The sequence below is a fragment of the Eubalaena glacialis genome, chromosome 12, assembly GCF_028564815.1.
Source record: "Eubalaena glacialis isolate mEubGla1 chromosome 12, mEubGla1.1.hap2.+ XY, whole genome shotgun sequence".
Taxonomy (NCBI): Eukaryota; Metazoa; Chordata; class Mammalia; order Artiodactyla; family Balaenidae; genus Eubalaena; species Eubalaena glacialis.
Genome location: NC_083727.1, coordinates 104,052,819 through 104,079,557, shown reverse-complemented (window position 1 = coordinate 104,079,557; position 26,739 = coordinate 104,052,819). Strand labels below are relative to the sequence as shown.

At 34.9% G+C, this 26,739-nt stretch overlaps 1 protein-coding gene across 3 annotated transcripts in view; it reads left to right on the top strand.

Moving 5' to 3' along the window:
• Nucleotides 1–26,739, top strand: part of IBTK (inhibitor of Bruton tyrosine kinase) — a 93,657-nt gene that overhangs the window by 33,110 nt on the left and 33,808 nt on the right. For all 3 annotated transcript variants that reach the window (XM_061207270.1, XM_061207271.1, XM_061207269.1), the window contains exons 13-21: nucleotides 188–274; nucleotides 1,108–1,190; nucleotides 1,269–1,306; nucleotides 1,744–1,840; nucleotides 10,027–10,128; nucleotides 12,054–12,171; nucleotides 15,178–15,238; nucleotides 22,034–22,155; nucleotides 23,785–23,897. In XM_061207270.1, the coding sequence (XP_061063253.1) occupies nucleotides 188–274; nucleotides 1,108–1,190; nucleotides 1,269–1,306; nucleotides 1,744–1,840; nucleotides 10,027–10,128; nucleotides 12,054–12,171; nucleotides 15,178–15,238; nucleotides 22,034–22,155; nucleotides 23,785–23,897 (821 nt within the window). The remainder of the gene's footprint in view (nucleotides 1–187; nucleotides 275–1,107; nucleotides 1,191–1,268; nucleotides 1,307–1,743; nucleotides 1,841–10,026; nucleotides 10,129–12,053; nucleotides 12,172–15,177; nucleotides 15,239–22,033; nucleotides 22,156–23,784; nucleotides 23,898–26,739) is intronic.

The window sequence follows — 26,739 nt, the reverse complement described above, 5'->3', positions numbered from 1 at the left end:
GTTTAATGTATTTTGAATATTAAGTATGATATTTCTTTATCACAGAGTGGGGGTTAGTTGAGATACTCTTCCAGGTGATACAGATTATATAATTATGTTCAGATGTGGGCTAATTTGTTGGATTTTTGTTGTTGTTCGTTTTGGTAGGGGAGTATATTCACCAGTTGTTAATTTTTACCCTTGACAGGTTAGATGGAGTCCGATTTGAGAATGAAGAAATTAATGTCATTGCCAAGAAAACTGGTAATAAACCAAAGCTAAGTCAGAGAAAATGGTAAGTTAGGAAATGAAGATAAACTTTTCATCCCTAGATTTTGGGACTTAAGTGTGGAAATAGAGCTCTTTTTACTCATATGTGAAGCAAAATGTGTATGTGGATACCCTCTTACCTTTATTAGTCTTCTTTATTTCTGGAAATGTTGGAGAGCTGTTGAGGCAAATGGATGAAGTATTAACTGCTCAATAAGACATTGATACAGTTCATTTTTTTCTGATTACTTTCTAATGAAGAAAGGAATTAAAAAAATTTTTTGGCCTGAATTTTGTATTTTTTTTATAAGTAAGTAATGATGTTAACCCAAAATAATTATGCCTCGTCAGCATTATGAAGATTATTTCCTTTAGTATAATCTTTTTCCGTCATAGATATACTATTCTAAATATGTTTATTATTAAAAGTTTTTCTTTTTAGGTATGTGTACTTGGTAGGTGAAAAGTCTTGGAGAAAAAAAACTGGCAGTATCTAGACTGTGCTTAGCACAGAATAGGTTGTACAAATAAGTGAATTAAAGACCTTTGACTGTGATGTTACTTATTACACCGGGCCTGTATTGAAAAAGGAAAATAAAAAGCAAGACTTTTTTGAATATTTATCTGTATTCAGTTCCCTTTACAAATATTATCTTTATTGTAAGGCCTTATTATCTTCCCCAAAGTGGAAGGAGATGAAGTACTTTATATGTATACCCTCAAGTTGTATATTCTTTGCCACCTTTAATTAGGAGAAAATCAAACGTTAAAACAAATCCTATAATGGATTTTCTTATTTCTTATTTGCTAAATATGTAAAGAAATTGCTCTTCAATTAAACTTTTTTTTTTTTTTCAGTTCTTATTTATGTGATGTGACCATGAAATCAGTGGATGGAAAGGAATTTCCATGTCATAAATGCGTTCTTTGTGCTAGACTTGGTAGGTACACTTTTGTTAGTTGCTGATTTTTTGTTTTGGTATTGTTTCACTATTCTTACTCAATTTTTTTTCTTTCAGAATATTTTCATAGTATGCTGAGTAGCTCATGGATTGAGGTAAGATTTAAATAGAACACATAGGCTGGTAGTTATACTTTATACTTTTGGGAAATTATATGCTAAAGAAATTAAAAAATACTTTAACTCAGTTTTTGCTTTGTATTCAACTTCATTTTATGCATAAGCCTGCTGGAAAATAGCAACATTCCAAAATGAAAATTGTTGCAAAAAAGTTCCTTAAATAAATTCTCCATTATTATTTGGACTTGTATTTGGAATACCAGTTTGTTTCTTTTTTTCTCAATTTTTCTTGATTCTTTTTCATGTTACAAGGCATTTTAAAATTAAATGTATCTCATTTTAGCTTTGCGTTTTATAAATGTTATGTTGTTTTGCATTTGATGTGATTCCTGTTAAAAGTTTTTCATACCAGTAACTTCAGTCAGATTGTAGTAGTATTTTGTAGTTTAATTATTTTACTTTATTTTATTTAGGCTTCCAGTTGTGCAGCTCTGGAAATGCCAATACATTCTGACATACTGAAAGTTATTTTGGACTACCTCTATACTGATGAAGCTGTGGTGATAAAAGGTATTAATAAGAGTTAAGACATTTCAGATATTTAAGATATAGTTAAAAATGATAAAAATCACGTGAATCTTAATTTCTACTCTAATTGTGAAATAAGCCATCAACAGAGGCTTAAATTTAAAATAAGCAGTGGGGATGATTACTAATAGTAAAGAATGGAAAAGAAAATTTTCATTACCTATGTGAATATATAAGACTTATTAATATTGGTTGAGATTAGGTTTAACATTTCCATACCCAGCTACTTACATGATTAAATGAGGACTTGACAGCAGGGAGTATAGCTTTGACAGTCTACAAAAGTTCTTTCTTGTCTGTTTTTCCCCTGTGCGAACATACCTGAAGTAAAATAAATAGACTAATAATTGAACCGAAATTTATAAAGACAGTTCATTTGTATACTTTGTCAGGCAACACACCCATGTTTTATTTACCAGGTGTCTTTAGTCATAGAGTGGTATGCTTCTGTGTTCTGTTGTATGTTGATACCACATTTTCTTTATCCATTTGTCAATGGACATTTAGGCTGTTTCTATATTTTAACTGTTGTGAATAATGCTGCAGTGAACTTGGAAATGCAGGTATATCTTCAAGATCCTGATTTCAGTTCCTTTGGCTAAATACTCAGAAGTGGGATTGCTGTATCATATGGTAGTTCTATTTTTAATTTCTTGAGGAACCTCCATACTGTTCTCCATAGTGGCTGCACCAATTTACACTCCCACCAACAGTGCACAAGGGTTCCCTTTTCTCTCCATCTTCATCAACACCTGTTATCTTGGTTTTTTTTGATAATAGCCTTCCTAACAGGTATAAGGTGACATCTCACTGTGGTTTTGATTTTCATTTCCCTGATAAATAATGACGTTGAGCACCTTCTCATTTACCTGTTGGCCATTTGTATGTCTTATTTGGACAAATGTCTATTAAGGTCTTTTGCCCGTTAAAAAATTTTTTTTTATGTTTCTTTTTTTAAAATTTTTATATTGTATTGGACTACAGTTGATTTATAGTGTTGCAGGTTGTTTCAGGTGTACAGCAAAGTGAATCAGTTATACATGTACATGTATCTATTCTTTTTCAGATTCTTTTCCCATTTAGGTTATTACAGAATATTGAGCAGAGTTCCCTGTGCTATATGTAGGTCCTTGTTTGTTATCTATTTTAAATATAGTAGTGTGTATATGTTAATCCTAAACTCCCAATTTATCCCTCGGCACACCTTTCCCCTTTGGTAACCATAAGTTTGTTTTCTAAGTCTGTAATTTTTTTTTTTTATTTTGCTATTGTATTTTTAGGAGTTCCTTATATATTCTGGATATTAATCTCTTATCAGTTAGGGTTTGCAAATATTTTCTCCCATTCCAAAGTTGCCTTTTTATTTTGTTGACTGCTTTGCTGTGCTTTTGGTTTCATGTAATACCACTTGTTTATTTTTGCTTTTGTTACATGTGGTTTGGTGTCACATCTAAAAAATCATTGCTAAGACCAATGTCTGGGAGCTTTTCCCCTTTTTTCTTCTAGGAGTTTTATAGTTTCAGGTTTTAGATTCAAGTCTTTAATCCACTTTGAGTTGATTTTTTTGTATGGTGTAAGATGTGGGTCCAATTTCATTGTTTTGCATGTGGATATTAAGTTTTTCTAATACCTTTTATTGAAGAGACTGTCCTTTCCCCATTTTGTATTCTTGACACCCTTGTCAAAGATTAATTGGCTGTATATATGAGGGTTTATTTCTGGGCTCTGTATTCTGTCTCATTGGTCTACATGTCTGTTTTTATGGCAGTACGTTATAGTGTTGATTACTGAAGCTTTGTAATAGGATTTGGAAATCAGGAAATGTGATGCCTCCAGCTTTGTTGTACTTTTTCAATAGTGCTTTGGCTATTTACGGTCTTTTATGGTTCCGTATGAATTTTAGGATTACTTTTTCTACTTCTGTGACAGATGCCATTGGAATTTTTGTAGGATTTCACTGAATATGTAGATTGCTTTGGGTAGAATGGGCATTTTAACAATATCAATTCTTCCAGTCCATGAACATGGGATATCTTTCCATTTATTTGTACCTTCTTTAATTTCTTGTCTCAGTGTTTCATAGTTTTCGGTGTGCAGATCTTTCACCTCCTTGGTTCAGTTTATTCCTAAGTCTTTTATTCTTTGTGATGTGATTGTGCATGGGATTGTTTCCTTAATTTCTCTTTCTGTTAGCTCATTGTTAGCATATAGAAATGCAACAGGTTTTTGTGTATTGATTTTGTACCCTGCAACTTTATTCTTTCATTATTTTTAATAGTATTTTGGTGGCATCTTCAGGGTTTTCTATGTATACTGTCATGTCTATCTGCAAACAATGACAGTTTACTTCTTCTTTTTCAATTTGGATTCCTTCTGTTTCTTGTCTCATTGCTGTGGCTAGGACTTCCAATACTGTGTTGAATAAAAGTGGCGAGGGTGTGCATCCTCGTCTTGTTCCTGATCTTAGGTGAAAGCTTTCAGGTTTTTACTGTTGAATATGATGTTAGCTTTAGGCTTGTCATATATGGCCTTTATTGTGTTGAGGTACATTCCTTATATACCTAATTTCTTGAGAGTTTTTATTATGAATGTATGTTGAATTTTGTCATATTCATTTTCTGCAGCTGTCGAGATGATCATATGATTTTTAGCCTATGTTCTGTTAACGTGGTGTATCGTGTTTATTGATTTGCACATGTTGAACTATCCTTGCATCACAGGTGTAAATCCCACTCAATCATGGTGTATGATCCTTTTAATATGCTGTTTAATTTGGTTTACTGGTATTTTATTGAGGATATTTATATGTATGTTAATCAGGGATATTGTTCTGTAATTTTCTTTTCTTGTAGTGAACTTGTCTGCCTTTGGTATCAGGATAATGCTGGCCTCATAAAATGAGTTTGGAAGTTTTCCCTCCTATTCAATTTTTGGGATGAGTTTAAGAAGGATTGAGGTTAATGTTTCTTTAAATATTTGGTAGAATTCACCTGTGAAGGTTTCTAGTTTTGGGCTTTACTTATTTTGGAGACTTCTAATTATTGATTCAATCTCCTTACTGTGTTATTGGTCTGTTCAGATTTTCTATTTCTTCATGATTCAGTTTTGGTATGTTTCTAGGAACTGATCCATTTCTTCTAGATTATCCAATTCATTAGCATATAGTTCATAGTAGTCTCTTATGATCATTTGTATTTCTGTGATATCACTGGTAATGTTTCCTCTTTCATTTCCAATTATTTATTTGAGTCTTCTTTTTTCTTAGTCTACTTAAGGGTGTGTTAATTTTGTTTATCTTTTCAAATAACCAACTCTTAGTTTAATTGGTCCTTTCTGTTGTTTTACTGGTGTCTGGTTCATTGATTCCTGCTCTATCTATATTATTTCCTTTCTTCTCCTAACTTTGGGCTCTGTTTTTCTGTTTATAGTTCTTTGTTGTGTAAAAACCTTAAGGTTGTTCTTTTGTGATCTTTCTTTTTAAGGCATTTATCAGTATAAACGTGTTTCTTAGAACTTCTTTTGTTTAATCCTATAAGTTTTGATACGTTGTGTTTCCCATTTTCCTCTGTCTCAAGATATTTTTTTGCTTTCTCTTTGATTTCTTCTTTGACATATTGGTTGTTCAGGACTGTATTGTTTAATTTCCACATATTTGTGAATTTTCCAGTTTTCCTCCTGTTTTTCTGACTTTATACCATTGTGGTTGGTAGAGAAGATACTTGGTATGATTTCAGTCTTCTTAAATTGTTAAGACTTGTTTTGTGGCCTCACATGTCATCTATTTTGTAGAGTGTTTTGCATACACTTGAGAAGAATGTGTATTTTGCTGTTGTTGGATAGAATGTTCTCTGTATGTCTGTTAGGGCCATTTGGCGTGTATTGTTGGTCAGGTCTGCTGTTTCCTTATTGGTTTTCTGTGTGGATTATCTATTCCTATTGAATATGGAATATTGAAGTCCTCTATTGTTGTACTGATGTCTATTTCTGCCTTCACCTCTTTTACTGTTTCCTTTATATATTTAGGTGCTTCAACTGTATGCCTATTATAATTGTTATATCTTATTGATGTATTGACCCCTTTATCATTATATACTGACCTCTTTGTCTCATGTGACTGTTTTTGACTTAAAGCCTATTTTGTGTGATACAAGTATGCCCACCCCCCGTTACCATACCATTTGCATTGAGTATATGTTTTCATCCTGTCACTTTCAGCCTGTGTGTGTCCTTAAAGGTAAAATAATTTTCTTGTAGGCAGTATATAGTTGTACCTTGTTTTTTAATATATTGAACTACTTTGCTTTTGATTGGAGAATTTAATCCATTTACATTTAAAGTAATTGGTAGGTAAGGATGTACTTCTGGAATTTTGTCAGTTGTCTTCTGACTGTTTTGCAGTTCCTTTGTTCCCTTCGTCCTCTTGTGCTGTCTTCCTTTGTAATTTAATGATTTTTTGGTAGTGGTATGCTTTGGTTCCTTTCTCTTTATCTTTTGTGTTTCTACTGTAGATTTTTGCTTTGTGGTTACCATGAGGCTTACATGTAATAATATTTTATAATTATAACAGTCTGTTTTAAACTAACCACAACTTTTTTCTTTTTCTTTTTTTTTAAATTGATGTTTGGTTGATTTACAATATTAGTTTCAGGTGTACAGCATAGTGGCTGAATATTTTTATTGATTATACTCCATTTAAAGTTGTTACAAAATAATGTTTGTATTTCTGTGTGCTGTACACTATATATATCCTTGTTGCTTATTTATTTTATACATAGAAGTTTCTAACTCTTAATCCCATAAACCTATCTTGCCCCCTCCCCCTTCCCTCTCCCCACTGGTAACAACTGCTTTTGTTCTCTGTATCTGTGCATCTGTTTTTGTTTTGTTATATACATTTGTGTTTTTTTTTTAGATTCCAGGATTCCACATATAATTAATAACATGGAGTATTTATCTCTCTCTGACTTATTTCATTAAGCACAATACCCTCTAGGTCCATTGTTGCAAATGGCAGAATTTCATTCTTTTTTTATGGCTGAGTAATATTCCACTGTATGTGAGATACATACACACACACCCCCCCCACATCTTTATCCATTCGTCTATTGATGGATACTGGGGTTGCTCCCTATCTTGGTTGTTACTCACAACTTAACTTTGATTCCATACAAATCCTCTTCACTTTTACTTTTCTCCCCCTCTGCATTATTTCTTCAAATATTCTTTATGTCTGTTCTTTTTTCCTTCTGGGACTCCCATAAGTATCTATCTAGGCTGGATAGTGTTCCATAGGTCTCTTATACTCAGTGTATTTTTATTCATTCTTGTTTTTCTTTCTGTTCCTCTGATTGGATAATCTCAATTGATGTATAGTTTCTGTCTTCATTGATAGTCTTAATTTCATGAGATATTATTCTTATACTTTCTTTTAGATTTTTAGACATGATTTTTTTATTTCTTTGAACATATTCAAAATAATTGATTTAAAGTCTGTAATATGGCTCAGCATCTTAGCATTCTCAGGGACAGATTCTCTTGGCTATTTTTTTTCTGTATATAGACCATATATTTACATCTCTCTTTTCATCTTTTATAATTTTTTGTTGAGAACTGGACATATCTAAATAATACCATGTAGCAACTCTTGAAATCAGATTTTCCTCCTTCCCCAGGGATTGTGTTGTGTTTGCTGTTTGTTTAGTGACTTATTGGAACTAATTCTGTAAAATTGGTATTCTTTGTCATATATGACCACTGAGGTCTCTGCTTGGTCAGCTTAGTGGTCAGCTACCAATTAGACAGAATTTTCCTTAAATGCCTAAACCAGTAAATCTCCCAGCCTGTGCCTAGGGGCTCTTTGTGTGTGTGGCGGCCTGGCTTCAATTCTTAGCCGGGCAGTTTACAGCTGTGCCTTAGATTCATTTCCTGCTTTTGCAATCTCAGGGTCAGCCAGAAGTAAGAGTTTTGGGCCTTCTTAAGTTTTTTCTGGGCATGTGCACAGCCCTCCACATATGTATGGCCTTCTAGATTCATAGGAATATGTTAAAACTTTTCAAAACCCCTTATGGACACAGTCAGCTCAGACTGCCATAACAGAATAACGGAGACTGAAATTTATTATTCACAGTTCTGGAGGCTAGACGTCTCAGGTCAAGGTCCAGCAAGGTTGGTTTCTGGTGAGGATTCTCTTCCTGGCTTGTATATGGCTGCCTTCTTGTTATGTCCTTACTTGACCTTTCCTCAGTGCTTGTGTGTGAGTGTGAGTGGAGAAAGAGAGAGTGAGAGAGTACACACACACACGAAGGGGATTAGTGGGGGGAGATGATGGATCTGTGATGTCTCTTCTTAGAAAGACACTAATCCTGTCAGATCAGGGCCCTACCTTATGACTGCATTTAACCTTAATTAGTTCCTTAGAGGCCCTGTCTCCAGATACAACCACAATGGAAATTATACCTTCAACATGTGAATTTTCAGGGGACATAAACATTCAGTCATGACAATATCTCTTTCCCTAGCTATTCTTTTTAAGTTTTCTTAACCTGCTTCTTGTTTGCTCTATCCCTTATTTATTGTCTTGGGCAGCTTCAGTGTTAAGTAATTGCTAATTGTTTTCAATAAATGCCCTCTTCTGAGGCTGTTCACACTGGGCAAGCTTTGAGTCAGGTCAAATAAACCCCTGCTAGCTGGGTTTCCAGGAAACTGCCAGACAGGTCAAGTAATGACAGTTTCTTGATAATGTTGCTCCACAACTGTTCTGTCTCCTCCAGTGGATGTAGCTGCTCGTACCTGCCTGTGATTGCAGGATTGATGGTTTTCAAGACTACTGAGGAGGAGAGGCGAGGAGAGGAGAGGAGGATCTAAGTAGGAGCAGCTAGTGTCCCAAAGCTTACTATTCTAAGATTCCGCCAATTTTTTTGAGTCTAATGCTCCCTAGATTATTGCAAGCCTTTGGCTAATTTCTAGAATTCTGAAAAAGTTGATTTTTGATAATTTTTTGTAATATTCTCATTGCTTCTGTGGAGGAGAAGAATTTTTGAAGTAGTTCTTAGTCTGCCATGTGCAATGACTTCACCTCTCCCTCATTTTTTAAAATGGTTTTTCTACTTTCATTTTTTTCTTTTTTTTTTTTAATGCATATATTTCATCTTCATTTTGAGGGCTTTTTGCTTTTTATTTATTTATTTATTTATGACTGCGCTGGGTCTTAGCTGCAGCACGCAGGATCTTTTAGTTGTTGGCGTGTGGACTTCTTAGTTGCGGCATGCAGACTTCTCAGTTGCAGTGTGTGGACTCTTAGTTGTGGCGTGTGAACTCTTAGTTGTGGCATGCATGTGGGATCTAGTTCCCCCACTGGGGATTGAACCTGGGCCCCCTGCATTGGGAGCACAGAGTCTTACCCACTGGGCCACCAGGAAAGTCCCTCATTTTTTTCTTTTTAAGCATTTTTTTTCTTCCTATGGTGGTGGTATTGTTTTTTTCTTTTCTCCTATTTATATTACTATTCTGGCAGTGATTCTAGCATTGCTTAAGGTCATTAATAGTACACTGGATCAAGTTTATGTTAAATTAAGGTTATGTTATGTTAATTTATGTTAAATTAACATAAATTAATTATGTTAAGTTTTAAAAAAAAGTACTCTTAGATGACCAATTTTGTTTTAAATAAGGAAGCCTAAGAGCATTATTCACCTCTCCCTTTGTCCTTCCCTGCCCCCTCTACCCCCCCGTATGTATATATATGTTTTAACATATGTGTGTCTATTTAACATATACCTGTATATTACCTTTGATGATGAGATTTGACTTTCCCCTCTATTAGTTTGAGAAATGTTTGTTCAACAGCAATGGGAGATTTTAAACAAGTCAGGCATTCTAGTGGTTCTTTAGACTAAAAAAGATCCACTCAAGTTGCCCATTTTATGGTCCTAGTGTGAACCAGGGCATTTTGGGTGTGTTTTATTTTACAGCTTTCTACTGAAAAGACAGAAATATTTTGATGTTATTACTGTTATCATACTTGCCATTTCAACATTTAGAAAATAGTCATCATAATTCTCTCATTTGTAGTGTCTTAATTACTTGAACTTTTTCCCCTTAGGTATAATGTTTACAAAATAATAATAAAGAGTGACGCTTCTTTTTCTTTTCTTTTTTTTTTATTTTAGAATCTCAAAATGTGGATTTTGTTTGTAGTGTTCTTGTGGTGGCTGATCAGCTTCTCATATCTCGATTGAAAGAGATTTGTGAAGTGGCATTAAGTGAAAAACGTGAGTTTTTGAATTAGAATCTTAGTGTGTTTTCAGGTTGATCCAGGATTTACTGTATTTTATTGACTTTCTGATGAAGTTTATGGTAAAATGCATGTTTTTGTATCATTAAAAATATCAAGACATTTAAACTATTTCATGTCATCATTTGTAAGCACATCCTTATTTTAGAGATGTTAATATGTGAAAACATGAACATCTCAGAATGGAAATACGTTAATTTTTTGGAAATGCCATAAAAGCTTGAATAATAAAGATGGCATGAAACTTATTTTGGAACCTGAAAGATGAGAGTTTGAAAGCAGAAATTTTTTACCCTTGCCCTGGTCTGTAACTCTACACTTAGCTACCCTGCTATTTGCTGGAATTTTTATGTAACCATCCCGTTAATATATTTGATCAAAAACTTCTCTTTTCTCTCAAACTCTTATTTTTCTCTCTCTGTTCATTATTTCCATTAATTGCATGGCTGTCATCCTAACACAACTTTGGAACCCAGAGTTATTTTTTGTTATTTTGTTTTTACACCCAAATTGCAGCTGTCAAAATTGATTATAATCTTAACTGTGTTGATCACATTTCCCCTACCTTTTTATTCTCACTGTCACTCTGCTAGTTGAGATCACTGTTACCCATCCCTTCTGTGTCATGTCATAGTAGACTTTTAAGTCCCGTTTCTCTTTTCTAACTTCCTCTTTAATCTTTCTGTAGGAAGGAATTAATGTCTTCCCTTGTTCATATATTTTTAATTGCTTACTCTGGGATAAAGGTTAAATTTCCTCACCCTGATATAAAAGTTTCTTGGCTTTCTAATCTTAGCTTTGTTCTCTTTCTTTGCCTCTTCAGGAAGTGTGAAGGGATTTCCTGTCAAATTTTTCTAATTTGTACTTCTAATAGTTTGTCTTAGCTCTAGAGTCTTATTTACTCACTTTTCTTGAGCTCTGTGGAGTATCTTCTCCTTGAACAACTCTAAAGTTGTTGTATGATCCATTTTTATTTCTGTGAAATGGAAGAATTTGGGTTCATCATTAGTTGAAACTTTAGGTTAGTCAAGAGTGAGGCAGCGATCATTATTGTCTGCATTTTTTCTGCATATAACTTTTGACTGAGTTATAAGGGAGAAAGAACAAAGAAGTGGAGGAAGCCAGGTGTAGAAAATAGTTGTGTTCCTCTGTTGGCTGGGACTCGGAGTAAGTAAGAAAAAGAATGGAGGGGTTTGAGAAGCAAAAGTTACATGCTAGGTAAATAGAATATTCTGGGACACTCTCTAGCAAAACACACTTCATATATAAAGTTAACAAGGATTGTAACAAAATCTAGCATCTTTTGTACAATATGCCAGATTCTGCACTGGCATGAACAATAATATGGTAAGATTTAAATGTACTTATTTTCTAAATATATAGTATTTGTATGTGTTTATATATGTAAATATACCCACGTAAAGTCTGATAGATGACTCAACATAAATATATTTTGTAGAACGATTTCATCAGTTTCTCATACTCCTAAGTATACTTTTTTAGTTTTATCGAAGAGAGAATGACTATTCTGTGCTATATAAATGAAAAGGAATGTTGTTTATCAGTGGAAGTTAAAAATATTCTGAAAAGGTTAGGTAGAAGATTGTCAATTCTTATATGTTTGCTTTTAGATGACACTGTAATGCACCTTCTGTATTTTCTTTTGCTTAAAGTTTTACGTGTGTTTATACTTCCTCTGAACAAGTCATTTAAAATTACTTTGGCATATTGGGATGGAAAATGAGTTGTATATTTGCCCTAGTATAACTTATTTTTGGCAAGACACTACTTTCAGTTTTCCTTCTTCTAAATGTTCAAACCTGACAACTTGAGAAATAAGTATATTTCATTTGCTGTAGTAACATGCCTTTCATCTCATTTCGCGTATCTTTTCCTTTGTAGTTACCCTTAAGAATGCTGCTATGCTACTGGAATTCGCAGCAATGTATAATGCTGAACAGTTGAAACTATCTTGTTTACAGTTTATAGGACTGAATATGGCAGCTTTACTTGAAGCAAGGTAGGTTAGATATATACAGACTGTTGCAAAAGCACTTATTTATATATAATAACAAACATATTAGCAATTTAAAAGTGAATAACGGTAAGTCCCAGCTTTGTAGAAAAAGTGAAAATGTAAGGGGATTTAATCATTCCATCAGTATTTGGATGCTTAATATATGCCAGTCATTGCTAAGATACTACCGGGAACAAATAAAGACAATATCCTTGCCCTCACTGGTGCTTATATGCTGGTTGGAAGGTTGTGGGACAATATTATCACAAGTATATTTGTATATGTTTTCATATCTCTTTGCTTGTTTAGGCTAATTTGTAACTATGTAGTTTTTACCTTGGCTTTTGGAAACTATCTGTAATACTAATTAAGCCAGCCAGCACTTAATTACTTCACATATATGCATGCATACAATTTGTTACTGGTTGATTTCTGTTTTCTCTTTGTATTTATTCTCTTTTAAGATATTTCCTATACTACATACTGATTCTTTGGTCAAACTTAGGCTGCACCAGATGGCCTGAAAAAAATTTAGTTGGTCTAGTTTATGGCAAGCTGATATGTGTGTTGAAGCTTGCATGGTAATGAAATTTTTCTTATGAAAAATGACACATTTTATGTGAAAAAAATCAGCTAAATATATGTATCCTGTTTTATAAGCTAATATTTCATGTTATATTGATGTTTACCTGGATGGAAAGAATTTGATAAATGCTAATGATTTAGGAGTCATAGACATTTTAGAATTAGAGGAATCTTGGGAAATTTAATCCCATTGTTTTCAACTATTTTAGCAGTGGAATTTTTTAATGAAATAAGTTTACAGATTTATTTTTTAGCATAAGGTCACAAATTTATTACATTTACTCAGTATAAAGTCAGTGATGAGAAAAGTAAGTCTTTTTGGTCAGCACGGGAATTTCAGATTAGATTTCTTGGTGTCAGTTGCAGTTTTAAAGTCGGTGTCTAGTGTAATGCTGTATTTTGTTTTAATTGTAATATAATAGCTAACACTTACTGCCATAATAATAGTTATTAATAGTAATAATTAATAATAGTACTATAATAATAGTTATATAGTAATAGTAATAATGATAATTAATGGTATGTGCCAGGTGGCATTCTAAAAGTGTTATATGGATTCACTTAATTTTCATGAAAACCTTACGAAGTAGATTCTGTTTATATCCTCATATGAGGATGAGAAAACCCGTGAAACATTTTTTTTTGGCAAATAATCAAGAAAACCTTGATCCATATAATTAATTATAAATGGTAACAGTTTTTTGATAACTCACCTTTCAAAGTCAGGATGATGCTTAATGAAACTAATTCCAAAACATGTTTGAAATAAAAGTTTTCTACCATTTTTAAAAGGTGAATCACTAACAGATTCTTAATAATTGCCATTTAGGGTTCAGTTTAGAGAAAATTCTTTTGGCTATTTAATGCTTTGTTATTTTGTGAAAAATGCTTTCCAAATGCAAATTAATATTATGGGATATTAGACAATGTCATTTCAAAATGCCTCTGGTATTTCATTGTCAGAACCTGGCAGAGGTTTCAGAATACATTTATTTTTTTTGCTGACATTACATTAGTCATTCTAATCATAGCAGTTTTTTCCCCTTGCATTGCCAAATTAAGCTCGTTTAATTTGTCACAGTGTGAAACAAGCCAAATCTATCTAAAATATGATATTGGAGGATGATGTGTCACATTACTATTGTTCCATTATTATGTTGTGGCAAGTTTGTCAGCTGAACTATTAAGGGTGGCACATGTGCTGCGGTGAATAATTTTACATGAGTAGACATTATAACTTGCATTAAAAGCAAAGATTTATGTAAATGTAACCATTCCTAGTCAAATATGTGTTTGCCAGAAGTGTAAATAAATACGCACAGAGATGTTAAGAAAACAGAGCTGCATCAAAATTGCATCACAAGTTAGTTGTCTTCAAAATGTTAAAAAACTAGTATGGTACAGATTTGAATATGGTTGCTTTGTATTAGTTTTAAAAATAGTTTGAAGTACATTTTAGAATGTAAACTTTGACTTAAATTTTTACTGATGCCTCAAAGTACCTCTTTGGAACCTGAGAGTTCCTTAAAATCGCCTTTGAATGCAATTGAACTAGTCCAAATGTCGTTTTATTTTTTTAATTTTTAAATTTATTTTTATTTTTATTTTGGGCTGCATTAGGTCTTCTTTGCTGTGTGCGGGCTTTCTCTAGTTGTGGCGAGTGGGGGCTACTCCTCGTTGCAGTGCGCGGGCTTCTCATTGCGGTGGCTTCTCGTTGCAGAGCACGGGCTCTAGGCATGTGGGCTTCAGTAGTTGTGGGTTGCGGGCTCAGTAGTTGCAGCACGTGGGCCCTAGACCGTGCGGGCTTCAGTAGTTGTGACTCACGGGCTCTGGCGTGCAGGCTCAGTAGTTGTGGCGCACAGGCTTAGTTGCTCCGCGGCATGTGGGATCTTCCCAGATCAGGGATCGAACCTGTGTCCCCTGCATTGGCAGGCAGATTCTTAACCACTGCGCTACCAGGGAAGTCCCCAAACGTCATTTTACACATGAAGATATTAAGGACTAGACAGGGAAAGTGAGTTGCTCAAGGTCATGTAGGTAATTGGGAGCAGTGATAATTCTAGATAGAATTCAGGTACCTGATAGTTAGGCCATTTTTCTGTCAGTATAGTACTCCTTCTGTAGTAAAGATTATATTTGTGGAAAATGAAAGTTGAATACTTGCTATTATGATAGAAAATATTTTTCTATCATTTATTTATAAGAGTTGCTTGAGTTTTATTCAGTATGTTTGTCTAATATGTTTGCTGTTTATGTGAAATATATAACTACACATACTTCCAAGAAGAATTTGTTGCAGCTGGCATATTAATGCTTTAAAAAAATATTCCTTATTCAACAATATAAAATGTCTCTGCATATTTGAAAGTCTTAACAGGTATTAAACTTGAGTGTTAAGATAGAATTTTATATCTTATTATTTAGGTCTCTTGATGTTTTAAGTGACGGTGTTTTGAAGGATCTTTCTGTGTTTTACCGAAAAATGGTAAGGTTTATGTTTTTGTCAATTACAATATCAACTAAAGCAGTATATTTGGTCAGACTTCTCAATGGAACAATTTCCTAATGAATTCTGATTCATTAGGATCTTTTAAAAATGAGGACATAAGATTTCTTTACAAGCTCTACAGGTAAACACGATAATAAAAATTGAAGATATTTAATGATAAAATTAATACCTATTTAAATTTCTTTATAAATGAAAGTTATTGAATGCTTTGGGGTCTTTCGTTATTTATTTACTAACGATCAGGACAGTGTAAAAATACGGATTTTAATGATTTTATTTATTTTTATTGAGGTAACATTGATTTATAACACTATGTAAGTTTCATGTGAACATTATTATATTTCTACTTCTGTATACCCTACAGCTTGCTCCCCACCAAAAATTTAACTTCCATCTGTCAGCATATAGTTGATCCCCTTTATCTATTTCACTCCCCCCCTCCTCTTCTCCCTCTGGTAACTACTACTCTATTCTCTGTATCCACATGTTTGGGGGTTTTTTTTTTGTTTGTTTAGTTCATTTATTTTGTTTTTGTTTGTTTGTTTATTAGTGTTTTATGTTCCATCTATGAGTGAAATAATACAGTATTTGTCTTTATCCATCTGACTTATTTCACTTAGCATAATGTCCTCATGGTCCATCTGTGTTGTTGCAAATGGCAAGATTTCATCTTTTTTCATGGCTGAGTAGTATTCCATTGTATGTGTATATATGTGTGTGTGTGTGTGTGTGTGTGTGTGTGTATGTATTTATATATACATACACATATACTACATTTTCTTTATCCATTCATCCCTTGATGGGCACTTAGGTTGTTGCCATATATTGGCTGTTGCAAATAATGCCGCAGTGAACATAGGGGAGCATATATCTTTTCAAATAAGTGTTTTGTATTCTTTGGATGAATACCCAGAAATGGGATAGCTGGGTATCTTATGGTAGTCTATTCTTAATTTTTTTAGGAATCTCCATACTGTCTTCTGTAGTGACTGCACCAATTTACAGTCTCACCAACAGTGTATGAGCGTTCTCTTTTCTCCACGTCCTTGCCAACGCATGGTATTTCTTGTCATTTTGACCCTAGCCACTCTGACAGGTGTACAGTGATATCTCAGTGTGGTTTTGATTTGCATTTCCCTGATCATTAGTGATGCTGAACATCTTTTCATCTGTCTGTTGGCCATCTGTATGTCTTCTTTGGAAAAATATGTATTCAACTCCTCTGTCCGTTTTTTAATCAGGTAATTTTGTTGTTGTTGTTGAGTTGTATGAGTTATTTTAGGGTATATGATTTACAAATATCTCCTCCCATTTGGTAGGTTGTCTTTTTGTTTTATTGATGGTTTCCTTTGCTGTGCAGAAGCTTTTTAGTTTGGTGTAATCCCATTTATTTTTGCTTTTGTTTCCCTTGACTGAGGAGGCATATTTTAAAAGATATTGCTATGACTGACATCAGAGAGCATACCACCTGTGTTTTCTTTCAGTTTTATGGTTTCAGGTCTTACACTCAAGCCTTTAATCTACTTTGACTTAATTTTTGTGTATGGTGTGAGATAATGGTCTAATTTAATTTTTTGGCATCTGGCTGTCCAGTTTTCCCAGCACTATTTATTGAAGGGACTGTCCTTTCTCCATTGTGTATTCTTTGCTCCTTTGTTGTAAATTAATTGTCCATGTATGCAAGTGTTTATTTCTGGGCTTTCGATTCTGTTTAGAGATCTTTGCATCTGGTTTTCTGCCAATACCATGCTGTTTTGACTACAATGGCTTTGTAATATAGTTTGAAATCAGGAAATATGATACCTCCAGCTTTGTTCTTTTTTCTCAGCATTTGACTATTCAGGGTCTTTTGTGGTTCCATATAAATTTTAGAATTTTTTCTTCTATTTCTGTGAAAAATGATCTTGGGATTTTGATAGGGATTGTATTGAATTAGATTGCTTTAGGTAATATGGACATTTTGATAATGTTAATTCTTCTAATCCATGAGCCTGGCATATCTTTCCATTTATTTGTGTCAGATTTTTGGTAGAATCTTTAGGGTTTTCTATGTATATAAAAATCATGCCATCTGCAGATAGTGACAGTTTTACTTCTTCTTTTCCAATTTGGATGTCTTTTATTTATTTTTTCTTGCCTAATTGCTCTGGCTAGCACTTCCAATACTATGTTGAATAAGAGTGGTGAGATTGAGCATCCTTGTCTTATTCCTGATCTTAGAAGGATAGCTTTTACTATTTCACCATTGAGTATGTTAGCTGTGGGTTTGTCACATATCATCCCTTCTATACCATTCTGTCGAGAGTTTTTATCATAAATGGGTGTTGAATGTTGGCAAATGTTTTGCTGCATCTATTGAGATGATCGCATGATTTTTGTTCATTTTGTGAATGTGTTGTATCATGTTGATCGATTTGAGGATGTTGAACCATCCTTACATCCCTGGTATAAATCCCACTTGATGATGTTGTATGATCCTTTTGATGTAATTTTTAATTCGTTTTGCTAATATGTTGTTGAGGATTTTTGCAACTGCAGCCATCAGAGATATTGGCCTGTGATTTTCTTTCTTTGTGTTGTCTTTGTCTGGTTTTGGTATCAGTGATATTGGCCTTGTAAAATGAGTTAGGAAGCATTCCCTCCTTTTCAGTTTTTTGGAATAGTTTTAGGATAGATATTAAATCTTCTTTGAATATTGGTAGAATTCACCTGTGAAGCAATCTGGTCCTGGACCTATGTTTTTTGGGAGCTTTTTGATTACTGTTTCAAAAAGTACTGTTTCAAAAAGTACTAGTACACTGTCTCTGTACTAGTGATTGGTCTATTCAGATTTTCTATTCATGATTCAGCCCTGGAAGGTTGTATGTTTCTAAGAATTTGTCCATTTCTTCTAGGTTGTCCAATTTTTGTATTCTCTTATAATCCTTTATATTTCTGTAGTATCTATGTTTTTTTCTCTTTCATTTTTTATTTTATTTATCACGCTTCTCTCTTTTTTTTCTTAGTGAGTCTAGCTAATGGTTTGTCAGTTTTGTTTGTCTTTTCAAAGAACTGACTCTTAGTTTCGTTTGTCTTTTCAAAAACCAACTCTTAGTTTCATTCATCTTTTCTTCTGTCTTCTCTGATCTTTATATTTCCTTCTTTCTACTGACTTTGGGCTTTGTTTGTTCTTCTTTTTCTAGTACCTTTAGGTGTAAGTTTTTCTTGTTTCTTGAGGTAAGCCTTTATCGCTACAAACTCTTAATACTGCTTTTGCTGTTTCCCATAGATTTTGGTATATTGTATTTTCATTTCCATTTGTCTTCAGGTAATTTTTTGTTTCTCCTTTGATTTCTTCAGTGACCCAATTGTTGTTCTGTAGCATATTGTTCATCTTTACTATCTGTCATTTTTCCAGTGTTCTTGTTCTTGATTTCTAGTTTCTCATACCATTGTGATCGGAAAAGATGTTTGATAGAATTTCAGTCTTCTTACATCTATATTGAGACTTCTTTTGTGTCCCAATTTATGGCCTATCCTTGACAAAGTTCCATGAGCATTTGAGAAGAATGTGTGTTTTGCTGCATTGTTCTGTTTAAATCTGTTAAATATATCTGATCTAACGTTCCAGCTAAGGCCACTGTTTCCTTGTTGACTTTCTGTCTGGGTGATCTATCTGTTGATGTAAGTGGGGTGTTAAATGTCCCCTACAATTGTTTTGTTTCTGTCAGTTCCCTCGCTTTGGGTATGTTAGTAATTGTTGTATATATTTTGGTGCTCTTATGTTAGGTACATATACATTAGTCACTTTTATGTCTTCTTGATGAGTTGTCCTCTTTATAATTATATGCTGACCATTTTTTGCTCTTGTTACCTTTTTGGCTTGAAGTCTATTTTGTCTGGTATAAGGATGGCTACACTTGCTTTCTTTTGGCAGCCATTAGCTTGGAGTATCATCTTCCATCTCTTCACATTTAGCCTGTGTTTGTCTTCAGAGCTGAGGTGTGTCTCCTGGAGGCAGCATTTGGTTGAGTCTTGTGTTTTAATGCATCCAGCCACTCTGTGTCTTTTGATTGATGAATTCAGTCCATTTACATTCAGGGGGATTAGTGATAGATGAGGATGTAGTCCTGAAATTTTGTGTTTTGTCTTTTTGTTGCTTGATATCTCTATTGTTTCTTTTTCCTTGTGTTTCTGTCTGTTATTTTGGTTTGGAGGTTTTCTGTGGTATTTTTCTTAGTTTCTTCTCTTTTTATGTTTCGTGTCTCTGCTCTGTAACATAAAGTTTTGTGGTTGCCCTGAGCTTTGTATAAAACGTCTCACAGATAAAATAGTCTTTTTTCTGCTGAAAGTATGTTATCTTCATTTACCTGTATGAGTTTTTTTCATCCCCTTTTATGTTTTTGTTTTCTCACATTATCCCTTTTGATGTTGTGAGTTTGCTACCAAACAGAAATAGCTTATAGTTATTTTTCTGCTTTCTTTTTTTCTCCGTTTAACCTTTATGCTCTCATAGAGTTGCAATTTTCTGGTTCTGTTTTATCATCTTGCTCAAAGTTTTGTGTCCCTTTGTCTTTTTTGTCTCTGTTAGAAGTGCTGCTTTCAACATGTCTTGTTAGGCAGGTCTTGTGTTGATGAACTCCCCTCAGCTTCTGTTTGAGAAAGTCTTTATCTCTCCTTCATATTTGAACGATGTCTTTGCTGGACAGAGTGTTCTTAGCTGACGGTTTTTATCTTTTAGTATTCTGAGATTGTCATTCCCCTCCCTCCTGGCCTGTTGGGTTTCTGCTGAGACATCTGCTGCTAGCCTAGTGGAGGTTCCTTTGTAGGCCACCAGCCTTTTTTTTTTTTTTTCCCCCTTTTTGGCCACGCCACGTGGCTTGCAGGATCTTAGTTCCCCGACCAGGAATCAAACCTGGGCCCTGGCAGTAAAAACACTGAGTCCTAACCACTGGACCACCAGGGAATTCCCAGCTACCATCCTTTTTCTTGGCTGCCTTTAAAAATCTTTGTCATTGACTTTTGACAATTTTAATATTTTTTACATGTCTTGGAGAAGGTCGTTTTGCATTTAGGTGTTCTTTTAATTTCATGGACTTCTGTATCCAGTTCCTTTTCCAGCTTTGGGATATTCTCAGATATTATTTCTTTAAATAAACTCTCTTTTGCCTTCTCCCTCTCTTGTCCTTCTGGGTTACTCATTACCCTAATATTTTCCTTCCTAAATGAGTTGGATAGGTCTTGTGAAATTTCCTCACTTTTTTTTTTTTTTTGTAATTTTATTTATTTCTTTATTTCTTTATTTCTTTATGGCTGTGTTGGGTCTTTGTTTCTGTGCGAGGGCTTTCTCTAGTTGCGGCAAGTGGGGGCCACTCTTCATCGCGGTGCGCGGGCCTCTCACTGTCGCGGCCTCTCTTGTTGTGGAGCACAGGCTCCAGACGCGCAGGCTCAGTAGTTGTGGCACACGGGCCTAGTTGCTCTGCGGCATGTGGGATCTTCCCAGACCAGGGCTCGAACCCGTGTCCCCTGCACTGGCAGGCAGATTCTCAACCACTGTGCCACCAGGGAAGCCCCTCCTCACTTTTTTAATGTTCTGTTTCTCTTCTTCTACTTGTATCATTTCAAGATTTCTACCTTTGAGCTTGCTAATTCTCTCTTCCATATGATCTGCTGTATTTCCATTTCTTTCTAATTCATTCTTCATCTCATTTATTGAGTTCTTCAACTCCAGCATTTGTTTGGTTCTTTTTTAGAGTTTCAGTCTCTTTGGTAAAGTATTTCTTCTGTTCATTAATTTTATTCCTGAGCTCATTAAACCGCCTTTCTGACTTCTTATAGCTTATTGAGTTCCTTCATGACAGCTATTTTGAATTCTCTATCAGTTAGATTGAAATATTCTGTGACTTAGTTTGGTTTCTGGAGAACTGTTATTTTCTTTTTGTGGTCGAGTGTTATTGTGGTTGTATATGGTACTTGAATTAAATTGTTCCTCTGCAGGTGCATTTGAAGTTAATGACAGGTTAGAAGTTAGAGTCCTTTCTTTTGCTTTCCAGTAGGTGGCACTATAACACAGGTTTGTTTTCTCTTACCTGAGCTGGCTCTGATTATATATGCTAGTTGGCCCTTTCCAGCCTCCACCGGCTCTGTAAGAGGTGTGCTTCTGTGCCTTCATTATTGCTTCTTGTGCCTCCCAGGTCCTTACTGCCTTTCTTCTGCCAGAGCTACTGTCATCATCGGAATGTTGGGCTCTTCCCCAGTTTGTGGGATTCCTTGTGTAACAGTCTTTGCGTGGGGGGAGGAGGATCATGGGGGTGTTGGGAGCCAGGGTTGCACAGGTGCCTGTCTGATATTGTATGAGGTTCGTGGGCTTCCGCCACTGTTGATGGTGGGGGATGGCGGCTGGGTTCCAGGGCTCACTTCCACTGCTACCAAGCTACCTGTGGTCATGAGCACCCCTCCATTCAGGATGCCAGAGTTATAAGTGCACCACCTCACATGCTGGTACTGGGTTCCCTGAAGCTGTGGGCTCAGCTGCCATGGTTAGAGGCCCAGAACTGCAGGCACAGACTCCACTCTTTCATCTGTTCTGCCTCTCCTCTGTGTGTTCCAGCCTACCCACCTTTAGATGTACAAATGTGTGGAATTCTCTGGTGTCCTAGTGTGTTGGGCAGAGGCAACTTTGTTGAGCTCTGCATGTTTTACTGGTTGTAGATTGAAGGGGAGACAGAAAGGTAGCTGATGTCTTTCCTCTACAAATTTTGTATTTAAAAAGTGACATCTTTTTTTCTATAGATTCCAGCAATGGATAGAAGAGTCATTACACCATATCAAGATGGACCAGATATTAGCTATTTGGATGTAGAAAATGGAGATATCTTTTTGAAAGAAGAAATAAATATGGAACAAAATTATTCGTAAGCTCTGTTTTTTTTTTTCCTTCCTTTTCTCCTTCCCCCATCCTCAATCTTGGACACTGTTGATACTTTTATATTAATATGGAAAGAAAAATTGAGAAACCTAACATAAAAAATAGGTATTTATGTTCATTTTTAGCCTTGATATAATACAAAGTAAATGCATAATTAATACTTGCAGATATAACAAAGTTAAGTATAAACACAAAAGGAATGTAGCCTTCTGGTTAAATATGTTGGGTTGAATAAGTGCAGTTATCTTAACTACCTTTCCAAACCCTGCTGAGATTATTAAAGAAATAAAAAAGGCATATTGCACTAGAGCAGAGAGAACAGGAAAGGAGTACATGGCAGTCAGGAGATGTTAACAGTTTTGGAAGTTGGAAAGTGGTTGCCGAGCAGTAATGACTTAGAACAGAAAAAACTAAAACAGAATTCTGGAAAGGCTTAAGAATTACAGGTACTAGGTTTATGAAGACCAGTGTAAGTGGTTGGATTTGGAAAAGAGCATTTTTTTTTTTTGAGAATTTTTCAAAGAGCATTCATTGATGTATTCCTGAACCAAGTGATTGCCCCTCCTCCATCTTGGCAGAAGACGAGACATTTGCCTTCTGGAGAGGGTGAACCAAAGGGAGTTCATCAGCCATTCTTCTAGATCCTTCTCTATAGAGAACTCTACTCATTCAAGAGATACGACCCACAGTGACTGGCATTTGGGAGTCCTTCAATAAAATATCCCAGGTTCTACACAGTCTCCCTGTTGACCATTTAATAAGTCCTGCTTACAATTTCCAATCTGCATTTTAGGCTAATTTATCAGCTGGTTATAGAATTACTTTCCTTCTGCTTGGTAAATGACCTGTTAAAATAAAATCTTCGGATATTCAAGTCATTTACTACATATATGTGTGAGTGTATATATACGTATGAGTATAATTGTAGCTCACTGAAAAGCTGCTCTTGGTTCCAGAAATTTTTTTTAACCTCTTTTCTAGAGTTTGGTGGTAGCCACTGGAATACTTGAGGTTTATAAATATCTGACTTGGATGTATGACATGTTATTACATTAAAAATTATAATAAAATGATTAACATTGACATAAATACATTATCCTTCACAAAATAATAGTATTCACAGCTGACTTGTGTTACTGTGGATGAATTATGTAATGAGATCTATAATTTTTAGGTGAAATAAGACTGTTGTAGTCCTCATAGATAGTTATTTTCTCTTTCCTGATTAATAATAATTCAAGGAATTAAGCAGCCCCTGAAATACTTTAAAACTTATCACCAAATATTTCTAGTTCCAGATCATAGATTATAATAGCTTGTGTGTGAACATGTACAGTATTTTACTTTTCAAAGTATTTTCTTATGTACCATCTTGTTTCTAACTTTCACAGAAATGCTAGGGTTAGAACAAGTGATAGTATCACACTGAAGTTTGGTGGAATTGAGTAACTTGCTCTGGGCCACTTAGATAAATGGGACTAGAACATATGTATTCTTCTGTGTTTTCTGTTTGACCAAAATGCTGTATTCCGTTGCTCAAAATGCATAGTTCTTCTCCTGTTTCATCTGTAACTTAATTTTTTTAAAATGACTTTTATGTTTGCTTTTTTCCTAGGGAAAGTGTGTTCAAGAAGACAAAAACGAAAGCAAAAAAGAAGCCACGTAAGCGGTCAGATAGTTCTGGAGGTTATAACCTTTCAGATATTATTCAGAGTCCACCATCTACAGGTTAGTGGAAAATAGTTTAGGGTATATTTTCTGATCTAATCTTTCATGTCTCTGTTCCTTATCTAATTCATTTAACATGTATTAAATACTACTATATGCCATCTGCTGGGGCTACAGAAATAGAAAATAGTCCTTGTCTTAGGGAGGCCACAGAAAATGTTAATGTATTGTGATAAGTACTCTGATTGATGTTTGCTCTGTGAGCACAGAAGGGGCACCCAAACTAGTCTGAGAAGATCAGGGCACATCTGTTGAGGCAAGTGATAGCTGAGCTGGATCTTGAAGAGTGAAGAGAATTTAGCCAAGAAAAGGAGGCAGATTGACATGCTAAGAGAATGGGGCCTAGAGGCAGTAGAAAGACTGCACGTTTGTTGTGCATAGCTCAGCCATATCGGGTAGGTGCAGATAGGAGATAGGTTGGAGAGGGTCAGATTTTGGAGGGTGTTATATGCCAAACTAAGGAATTTGGACCTTAATCTGAAGGCTACAGGTAGCTATTGATGGATTTTTTTAAGGCAGGGTGTGACTGGATAAGGTTTATGTTTTTAGAAAAGACCACTCTGTCTAGTGGCATAGAGGGTTAGAGGTGGGCAAAACATGACAGAGATACTATTAACACGTGCATTCAGTTCATATATATCAGTGCTTCAAGTGAGATGCCACGTGGGATTCCATTCATACGTGTTAAGGAGGTTATAATCCAGTAGTAAAATACAACACATTTTATATCTAGGCATTATGTGAGCCTGTTTGAAAGTAAGGTTATATAGTTTTTCTGAAATTTTTTTTCCCAGTTTTTAATTTTGAAAATCTTTAAGTTACTAAAAAGGTGAAAGAAAAATACCATGAACACCTGTATACCCATTATCCAGATCTATTGTTAACCTCTTACCACATTTGCTTTTTCTTGCAGGCTTTGTCTTGCATGCTCTGTTCCCTCATCCTCCAAACATTCTACACACACACTTTTTTTTTTTAACCTGATCCACTTGGAACTAAGCTGTAGACGTGACATTTTCCCCCCAAGGTTAATATGAATCTCCTAAGCATAAGGGAGATATAACCCTTATTCTGTACAACCACAATACCATTATCACATTGAAAGACAATTAACATTAATTAATATTATCTAGTGCTGTAGTCTATGCCCAGATTTGCCTAATTGACCAAACATGTTTTTATAGCCTTTTCTGTTTTAACATTAAGAAAAAAAAAAATCTAATGTTGTATCAGGGTTGACATTGCCTTTGCTTATTAATGTCTTTTTAGTCTCTTAAGTAGAACAGCACCGCCACACCCTTCTGTTTTGTTTTGTTTTGTTTTGTTTTCAGAAGTTGAGGCCAGTGGTATTGTAGACTATCCCACATTCTGGATTCATCTGATTAGATCCAGATTGAACGACCTAAATTTTAACAGTTTCTTTAGATAAAAATTTGAAGTGTAACCAAAAAAGAATGGCAGCACCGCATGGCTTTCAGAAATAGTTGGTGTGTCTATAGCCGTAAGACAAACTGGTGCAATTTCTATCAGCAGTGTTTTCACAGTCAATCAGCCGTATACAGGCAACTTTGAAAAGTAAAAATGAGGTATTTGACATGTTTGATAAATAAATAATGTGAAGAATAGTCATTTTAGATAACACACGAGATATTAAAAAAGAAAGCTAATATACCTAAATTGATTGATGAAGTACTGAAGATAGGTCTATAGGTCTTTCTCATTTGCTGCATATCCTGATTCCTATTTTAGGACCTTTTTAAAATTTAAATTCTGTGATTTTGCATCCTCTGTGTTATATGAATTACCCGTAGTCCTTAGAAGGAGGCATAAGTGGATTGATGGCAGGATGAATAAATGGATAGACAGTCGTGGAGCTAGTGATTTTCCAAATACCTAAAAGATTTATGGAAGAAGCAGATATTTGGTTTGTTTTAAAGGATGTTATTGATAGCATATGTGTTAAGAGTCTTAGCATTTCAGAGCTGGAAGAGACCTTAGTAATGAATTAATTTACACCCCTTCCTTTAAACTTGAGGAAACAAGCACAGAAAACTTTTAAGTGATTTCAGGTCGTAGCAGCCAGAGGTAGAATTTATTTTCTTGATTCCTGTTCAGTATTCTTCCTGCTATACTACTCCTTCTGTGGCCAAAGCAAAAAATGATTGAAAGGTTAAATTTAACTGGGGGCCAAAGTAACCTATTCTTGGAGAAAATCTGAGTATGAAGCTAATTTCATCAAGGACAGTTGTATGAAGGCTTAACATTTGTTTGTGTTGATCCTTAAAGTTAGAAGTCATTCTGTGAAAATGTTTTTTTATCAAAAATAATTGTTGGCCACTTTAATCGTCTTTATTTATTAGATTTGTTTCTAATTGACTTTTGGGAGCATCCCAGTATTAAATATACTCTCTTATATAAAAATTTGCTACTCTTAAAAATATTTAAAACATTGTGGGGGAGAAAAGTTTGAATGTTATTTCCAAATTGTATTTTAGCAATAACAACAAAAAAGGCACATACCTTGTCAGGGTGATTTACTTTTTTTTTTTTTTTTTAATTTATTTATTTAATTTATTTATTTTTGGCTGCGTTGGGTCTTCATTGCTGCGCGCAGGCTTTCCCTAGTTGCGGTGAGCGGGGGCTACTCTTTGTTGAAGTGCCCTGGCTCTCATTGCAGTGGTTTCTCATGTTGTGGAGCACGGGCTCTAGGCACGCGGGCTCAGTAGTTGTGGAGCACGGGCTCTAGGCACGCGGGCTCAGTAGTTGTGGCTCGCGGGCTCTAGAGTGCAGGCTCAGTAGTTGTGGCGCACGGGCTTAGTTGCTCCGCGGCACCTGGGATCTT